This window comes from Vairimorpha ceranae (assembly GCF_000988165.1).
Source record: "Vairimorpha ceranae strain PA08 1199 chromosome Unknown NODE_134, whole genome shotgun sequence".
NCBI lineage: Eukaryota > Fungi > Microsporidia > Nosematidae > Vairimorpha > Vairimorpha ceranae.
The window spans coordinates 1-7,906 of NW_020169429.1; the positions used below are offsets into that span (position 1 = coordinate 1).

The 7,906-nt window shown below is 30.2% G+C and overlaps 8 protein-coding genes across 8 annotated transcripts; 7 read left to right on the forward strand and 1 right to left on the reverse strand.

Moving 5' to 3' along the window:
• Positions 1 to 1,622: 1,622 nt before the first annotated feature.
• On the reverse strand, positions 1,623 to 2,033 carry AAJ76_1340002033 (krab-a domain-containing protein 2-like protein; the record flags this gene model as incomplete). Its single annotated transcript, XM_024473983.1, has 1 exon — positions 1,623 to 2,033. The coding sequence occupies one exon, from the start codon at positions 2,031 to 2,033 to the stop codon at positions 1,623 to 1,625; it is 411 nt and encodes a 136-aa protein (XP_024329770.1).
• Positions 2,034 to 2,274: 241 nt separating this feature from the next.
• AAJ76_1340002275 (hypothetical protein) lies at positions 2,275 to 2,418 on the forward strand (the record flags this gene model as incomplete). The annotated part of the gene is made up of 1 exon (XM_024473984.1): positions 2,275 to 2,418. The coding sequence occupies one exon, from the start codon at positions 2,275 to 2,277 to the stop codon at positions 2,416 to 2,418; it is 144 nt and encodes a 47-aa protein (XP_024329771.1).
• Positions 2,419 to 3,382: 964 nt separating this feature from the next.
• Positions 3,383 to 3,667, forward strand: AAJ76_1340003383 (hypothetical protein; the record flags this gene model as incomplete). The annotated part of the gene is made up of 1 exon (XM_024473985.1): positions 3,383 to 3,667. The coding sequence occupies one exon, from the start codon at positions 3,383 to 3,385 to the stop codon at positions 3,665 to 3,667; it is 285 nt and encodes a 94-aa protein (XP_024329772.1).
• Positions 3,668 to 3,684: 17 nt separating this feature from the next.
• AAJ76_1340003685 (hypothetical protein) lies at positions 3,685 to 4,068 on the forward strand (the record flags this gene model as incomplete). Its single annotated transcript, XM_024473986.1, has 1 exon — positions 3,685 to 4,068. The coding sequence occupies one exon, from the start codon at positions 3,685 to 3,687 to the stop codon at positions 4,066 to 4,068; it is 384 nt and encodes a 127-aa protein (XP_024329773.1).
• A 1,539-nt stretch (positions 4,069 to 5,607) lies between these two features.
• Positions 5,608 to 6,159, forward strand: AAJ76_1340005608 (hypothetical protein; the record flags this gene model as incomplete). Its single annotated transcript, XM_024473987.1, has 1 exon — positions 5,608 to 6,159. The coding sequence occupies one exon, from the start codon at positions 5,608 to 5,610 to the stop codon at positions 6,157 to 6,159; it is 552 nt and encodes a 183-aa protein (XP_024329774.1).
• A 485-nt stretch (positions 6,160 to 6,644) lies between these two features.
• On the forward strand, positions 6,645 to 7,022 carry AAJ76_1340006645 (hypothetical protein; the record flags this gene model as incomplete). Its single annotated transcript, XM_024473988.1, has 1 exon — positions 6,645 to 7,022. The coding sequence occupies one exon, from the start codon at positions 6,645 to 6,647 to the stop codon at positions 7,020 to 7,022; it is 378 nt and encodes a 125-aa protein (XP_024329775.1).
• Positions 7,023 to 7,394: 372 nt separating this feature from the next.
• Positions 7,395 to 7,637, forward strand: AAJ76_1340007395 (hypothetical protein; the record flags this gene model as incomplete). Its single annotated transcript, XM_024473989.1, has 1 exon — positions 7,395 to 7,637. One exon carries the CDS (start codon positions 7,395 to 7,397, stop codon positions 7,635 to 7,637), a length of 243 nt encoding a protein of 80 aa, XP_024329776.1.
• A 23-nt stretch (positions 7,638 to 7,660) lies between these two features.
• On the forward strand, positions 7,661 to 7,900 carry AAJ76_1340007661 (hypothetical protein; the record flags this gene model as incomplete). Its single annotated transcript, XM_024473990.1, has 1 exon — positions 7,661 to 7,900. The coding sequence occupies one exon, from the start codon at positions 7,661 to 7,663 to the stop codon at positions 7,898 to 7,900; it is 240 nt and encodes a 79-aa protein (XP_024329777.1).
• Between the last annotated feature and the right edge of the window lie 6 nt (positions 7,901 to 7,906).

The window sequence follows — 7,906 nt, forward strand, 5'->3', positions numbered from 1 at the left end:
ATGGTGTTATTTTGTCCCTTTATATTTTTTATTTTAAAAGCACACTCATAAAATCAATTTTTTAACAAAATATTTATATTTTTTTTCATTGAAGTTAGATATAAAATTTTGAGCCAATTAAAGCTTTCCAGTATCTTGCACAACCTTTAATTTAGCTGGTTTGTCAAGATTTTATTATCATTTAAAATTTTAATGGCCCGTGTACTTTATCGTTGATATGTACACAGCTCAAAATTTCCATTTTTTTAAAACTGCTTTACTCAAAATTGATTTTTACAGTTTGTTTCAATATCTTACGACTTCCTTTTTTATCAAAAATTCTACTAAAATTAACACCAATTAAAAAGTTTTTTTAATATTAACCTATTTAATTTTCATTAATTTGCATGTTACACCCCCCAGTAAGGAGAAGTAAAATTTTAAAAATTTATAAAAATACAAAAATAATGTTAAAGAATATTTATTGTCACAGGCAATGTCGGCTGGCCGCTATAGCGGCCGTGAATATTTTTGGTAGGAATCTTATAACGTATCTATGTCGGGTTTAAGTATTCCTGTAATTTAAAGTTTTATAGTGGCATCAGGCGTCGATGAAGCTTTTTTTACTAAGCAAAACTACACCTTTGGGATTCGTACCGTAAACAAGAACGAAACGCTCAATAGTTTAAGAGAGAATACCAACTGTACTAACGTCGTCAGTTTCACATCAACGCTTAGATTAACATTTATATATTAAGCTTGTTGTATTTAATATCTTTAATGAAACAACTTTGTTGGTTTGTTTAAATTTATAATTTTGTAACTTTTTGAACATTGCTTAGGCTTGGGTTTTAGGGTGAAACGCAGTGTTTAATCTCAAATATAACTACATAATTTTTTTGGAAAATGAATTTCAAAACAAAAGAATTAAACAAACCAATTAAACTAAAAAGAATTATATTACACCATTAGCTATAGTTATTTTAAAAAACCCAAAGAAAATACTAAATAAGTTTTTATTTATTAACTTTTTCTAAGAACAGAGAAGTAGCAATTTCTTCGATTATATTGTTAGTATCGTCTTCGCTGATAAGCTTAACTTTATTGGCCTAAATTATATCTACTATTATGTAAACTCAAGTTTCAAGATGTTCATATAAAGGTCTACGTCTTGTAGATAAATTGGTATCAAGACTTGGTCTTATCATTACACGATCTCCAATTTCAAAATAAAAACGATCATATCGCCACCCAACGTTTCTTATTATTCTTTATGCAGCTCTGTGGATAGATTCACGAGCGATTGGCCTTAAATTATTTGTATTACTTTCGTTTTGTTCATTGAGAGCTAGTATGTATGTCCCGATAAATATTAGGTAAATCAAGTTCTTTATCTAAAATTGGTAGTGGTTCGACTTCTGTTTCATTCCCATGGTCTAAAATTTCTATTTCATTTTCTAAAAAATTATACAATTCGTTGGCTCTCTCCAGGTTTATAATTTCATAAATTGGTCTACCAAAAACCTGATTTGTCGGTATCTGTGCAGTAGTAGAATGCCTAAGATTATTGTATGAATATGCGATTCGCTCTCTAACTTCTGTCCATATACCCTCCATACCGTTTGTACGCAAAGTAGACCCTATCATGTATTAAAGGGTTGATTGCATCGCTCTACCTGACCTTGAGTCCGGGGGCATCTTGCTCTATCTTTAACATGCCTAATATTAAATTCATTACATATATCTGATACACACGTATTGCAAAATTCTTTACCATTGTCTGTATGAAGTATAAAAGGAGAGCCAAAAGTGCTGAACATGTTCCTAAACGTATTACTAACAGCCAAGGCGCTCTTTTCAAACAAAGCAGCAGTCCAACAGTATTTAGAAAATAAATCAATCATTACAAATAACCACCCAAAACCGTTGTTTTGGTTTGAATAATACCTAAGATCAGCAAAATCTGCTATAAAACGTTCCCTGTAAAATTGAGCTGTTATAGGAGCAATTACGAGACGGAAAACTAGAGCTCTCTGTGCTTGGCAATCGAACATTGACTAATAATAGATTGAACCAACACGCGTGTTATACCATATGCGAGTGTTTAGAGCAAAAAAATATCAAGCCCTGCATGCCCGTTGAGATTATGTTGTAGCAATATAATTTCATCTCTAAAAATGATTTCTTCACGCGTAAAAAATCTCAAAAATAATACACCCGCCTGGATAATGCATCTCAAACTTACAATTTTTTTGACTACCCTTGTTTATAAATTTTTTATCCCTTATTTTTAAAATGCTGCACACAGAAGAAGAACTAGAAAATATTTTGAATAACTTTAAAGAAAGAATATTAGTAAAAAATTGTCTCGAATGTGGGGAAAATTTTTTTTTATACCGATGTAAGAGTTGTTTGTTGCAACAAAATAAAAAAACATAGATATTCGATTTATAAGAATACATGTTTTTATCATAGGAAAGTTTTAATAATTACAATATTAAAAATTATTGATTTATTTTTAAATAATGTGCCATATAAACTTATTACAAATATAAGTGGGTTGTCAAGAAACAGGGTAACAGATATAATTTACATGGTTAATTATAGTTCCATACTGAACTATTGTCTTAACACTTTTAAATTGAGAGGAACATGCAATATAATTGAGATAGATGAGAGCAAGTTTGGAAGGAGAAAATATAGCAGAGGGCATCACGTTGGAAGAGTATGGGTCTTTGGTGGTGTGGAAGAAGAACTAAGAAGATTTTTCTCAAAACGTTGAAAAAAGAAACAAAGAAACATTAGAAAATATTCTGAAGGCTTAAATAAATTTTTATAGTATTATTTATTCTGATTGTTGGAAAGCATACAATAATCTAAAAAAATATTTTTTTTTGCTCATAAAACAGTTAATCATAGTAAAGAATTTATGAACAAGAAAGAAAACGTACATACTAACACTATTGGGGGCACGTGGAATGCTATAAAAAGAAACTTCCCATTCAGAAACAGAACAAAAAAGCTTGTTACCATTTATCTACTTAGATTTATGCTGTGTCGAAATAATGAAAATAGTGAGATAAGTGAATTATTGTGCTGCTCTCTATCTTATAATTATTAAAAAATATATTTTTAAATCTTTTACTCTCTAGTACTTGTGTCGTTAAATAATAAATTTAATATATTTGTAAACAACCAATTAATTAAAAAAATATCGAAGAAGAACCAGAAAAAAAATTAAAATAAAAAAAATCGTTTTTTTTAATTTTTTTCTAGTTCTTCTTATGTGTGCAGCATTTTAAAAATAAGGGATAAAAAATTTAAAACGGGGGTAGTCAAAAAATTGTAAATTTGAGGTGCTTTAACCGACTTATTTATTATTTAATTTTACCCCAAGTTTAGGATGAATAAAGAAGGAGAAGATGTTCGTCTACAAAATAAAATGGTGGAGAATATAAAAGCCCAACCAGTAGACAGCATTATACTTTTAACGAACTTTATGAGTGAATGCAAAAGACTTGGGTGTATATCATTTTATAGAGAAAAAAATGATGACAAGAAAATTCAATTTTTTATTGGAGGACCCGAATACAGTAGGGTTGACTGGTATTTTGAGATAATGGACACGAAGAGGAAGTGTACCATAACATATGAGAAATGGAAGGAATTGACCAAAAGGGAATCTTAGTAGGAGATTTATATCGAATGAAACGGAAGGAGGATGAAAATATGCTTGATCATATAGAACAGGCAAGAAGTGAGGTTAAAGAGCATGATTTGGTGAAAACAGAACTTTTAAGCATAATAACTGCTGAAATGAAAGAAGTAATTGGGGATATAAAGAGGTTTATGATGACAAATATTGAGTTTATTAACAAAAATTTAGAATTAATTAAAGAATTAGAAAAAGAATGTATCGACGAAGTAAACAGAGTTAAAAACATGGAAAATCTACTAGAAAAGTTATCAAAACTAAAAGTCCAGGACAGGAAGGCGATTAAATTTTATAGTTGTCAAACTTTAGGTCATTATGTAAGTGAATGTCAAAACCGAAGAAAAAAATATGGAAAAACAACAAAGCACCAATGAATTTACCGAGGAACTAGGAGATTTTTTGAATAAAATGCTTCAATTTATATTTATGGAAGAAAAAGTTTCGTTTTATTTGACGCGAGAGCCAAATGTAATTTTATAAGCGAGCCTGTCGTCGATAAGTATTAATTTAAAATACATAAAAACACCAAGATTTTAAAGTTTACAACGTGTTTAGATAAATATTTTGATATTATAAAACACACTTTTCCCGAGTTTACATACAATGAAAATCTATACAAGTCAGAATTCTATACTTTACCAAAAGTAAAAAGTCAAAAAAAATTAATTTATCGTGATACACCAATGGAATTGAACAATTTAGAAAAAATAAGTTATGTTTGTGAGATAAAAACAACAGAAGGACTAAAGGTAGGAAAAGATTTATAACTTCCGAAGAAATTAGAGAGTGGTATTGAAATAGAGATTAAGAAATTAATGGATAATGATTATATTCAAGATTTGGAATCGACATGGGTAAATAATTTACGACCCGTGGTGAAGCCGGATAGAATAATAAGGATTACAACCAACTTAGTATCATTAAACAAATTTGTAGAACAAGATAAATGCTCCCTATCAAGAATTGATGAGATATTGTGCAACTTAAGTAAAAAGGAGGTGTTTTCAAAGATAGATCTTAAAGATGGGCTCTTCCAAATTCCTTTGGCTGAAAAGAATAGGCACAAAACCGCATTTAGGTACAAACATAAATTATATGAATGAATAGCGATACCACAAGACTCAAGAACGTACCTACTATTCTTCATAAAAAAATGGAAATATGTTTAGAAATGAAATTTGGAAAAAATGTTTCTGCTATGTAGATGATATCTAGATTTTTGAGAGAAATAAAAACAAACATGATGAAGCATATGGTAGGATAATTTAGTCTATAAAAGACAACGGGCTGATGATTAACGAAGAAAAAAGCAAATTTTAACACAATGAAATTGATTTTTGGGGGTTACAAAATTGGATACAACAATATTACCCCTCTTATAGATAAAACGCAACTGTTATCGACCTAAAAGTCCTAAAGATAAAAAAAAGTTCGGAAATTCTTAGGTTCTATAAACTACTATAGTAAATTTATAAAAAATGTTCAATTATTTGTGCACCGATGTACGAACTACTAAAACATAAATCTGAATTTAAATGGACAATCAAAGAAGAAAGCTCATTTCAAGAAGTGAAAAAAGCACTCAGCAGTACAGTAGGCATATTTCGGCCAGATTGGCCAAAGGAATTTAAGCTGGAGATTGATACATCTCATGAAGGCATAGCGGCTATATCCTTTCAAAAACTGGGGGAGGAAAGACCAATTGCATTTGCATCAAGAAGATTGTTGACTCACGAAATAAAATATAGTGTTAGCGAAAAGGAATGCCTTACTATTTTATAGTTAGGTCGATGGAACACTTTTAATATTTTTTATATGGAACACAATTTGAAGTATTAACAGATTACAAAGCATTAGAAGCACTTAATGGTGATGAAATAAAGTCTTTAAGAACACAAAGATGGTTGAATAAAATGTCGCTATTTAATTTCGTAATAAAATATAAAAAAGAGGCAGAAATTCCACATGTGAACAGCCTGAGTATAAATTTTAGAGAAGCAAACAAACATACGGAATTGATTTTATATAAAAATTCCATAACCCATTGTGCGGAAGAACAGAGAGAGAGTGAGCTAGGAAAAACAGTAATAGAAATTATTAGAGCCTTTTATATAGGGGAATACAGTCAGTATTATATGAAAAAGGGAGGCATTGGAACTACGGATTGTCGGGAATTAATAAAAAAAATAATCAAAAATTCTATTACTTACAAACAATTTAATTCAAAGAGATCAAAACAATGTGTATTTGTTAAAGCATATGAACCGGGCAAAAAAGTTGCGATTTATACCATGGGTTTAGTAAATAATCAATATGTTATAGTTTGTATTGACTATTTCACAAGAAGGAGATTTGCAAAGATATTTAAGTCGAAGAAAGATATAAATGTTAAAAAATTTTTAGAAGATATAATTTGTAATGTTTGCATTAAAACATTAATATTAGATCAGTCAAAAAAAGCTTAAGTTCTGTAGTCAACGGATTTTTGCCAAGCAAATGGCATAGAGTTTTATTAGACAACACCCACCACCAATCAAATGGGCTGGTAGAACGGTTCAGTCGAACCTTACAAGACTTAATTTATAAAAATATAGTGAACACATTACTCACCAAAATAGTAAAAAAGGATTAGAAGTTTATAATTCTAGTTATCATTCAACAATAAAGATGTCCCCAAACGAGGCATGTTTGGACGAAAACCCAGGAAAGCTAAAAAACATACAAATAGAAAATGTTGTGGCCTTCAATAGAAATTAAGAAAATAAGCCAAGAGAAACGAAGCCAACAAGGTTGATATAGTAATACTTAAAGAAGAAGGAATATTGGTGAAGGGTCAGCCCAAGTTCAAAATTAGAGATAAAGTTCATGAATGCCTAAATGAAGATGCGTATATAGTAAACGTCGGGGAAAAAACTGAAAAGACATATATCTCAACTAAAGCTTATTGTTGATGATCCCTTTAAAGAGAGGGATGTTGAAATTTGATTTATTTGTTATTTATTTTTACCGCAAGTTTAGGATGGCAAGAAAGGAGAAGACGCTCGGCTACAAAATAAAAAGTATTATTAGAATAATTTATGTATTTGATACTACGCGGCTATTAGAAGATAGTTATAAAATTGGTTGGCATGATTATGTTAGTATTCTGGGAGGTCAAAATAAATTAGAAGAGAAGTTATTATTATATGCTATCTGCATCGCTTTCACTCAAAAAGAAGAAATTAGGCACCTAAAGAAGACACTTTTTACTGGTTTAGGAACATTCACGAAAAATAAATTAATTAGACAAAACTTATTATATAATTTAGAAGGTGCATGGAATTATTAAGTTGGAATAGAAAAAAACATTAATTAGTGAAAGCAATAATCTAACTGTCATGATGCAGCCGACACATGACTATCAGCCACTGTTTGTTGAATCAATTCTTGTGTGATTAAACAAACAAGTGATTATTCAATGTAGATCAGCCTTTTAGCTTTCCTTTTAGCTTAACTTTAATATACTGCATTCTTATATTGTTTGTTTATGTAATCTTTAATTAAGTAAAAAAATAAATAGGATTTTTACCCATAAAGAAAATGGCGCTACTTCATCTTTCCACCCCCCTCCGAATAACTACGTACAGATTTTTTTAAAGTGAACGTAGTTATTCGGAATGGGGAGGAAAGGTGAAAAAAGAACTATTTTTTAACCCTTATTATGGAAAATCTAAAAGAGAAAATTTTTTGTTTTAAACATAACGAAGCATTTTTTCTGGAAAATACTAAGACAATAGATTTTTTTTTAAAAATTAATAATATAAAAAAAGAAATAAATTGTATGAGGGGTGATGAAAGAATGAGGATTATGGTGGCTGCCACGTATATAGACGGGTATGCTTACAGATGCTCTTCTAAGGCATGCAGATCAAAGGCGAGCCTAAGATGGCCCTTCCAAATATAAAATTTGTAAAAATTCTTAGGGGAATGTATTGCTGGGTATATGATTATACCCTAGCACAGGCGATTGATTTCTGCGATTGTTCGAAGAATATTTACATTAAAATCAAAGACCTGATCTTGCAAGTAATATCCGAACAAGAGCCAGAAATGGTTAAAATGGGTGGAGAAGATATTAGGGCGCAGTGTGACGAAACTGCTATCTGTAATGGGGTGTTAATACCCAACCCATCTAGTGCCCTAGACAACAAACCTAACGTACAATGATTAGTG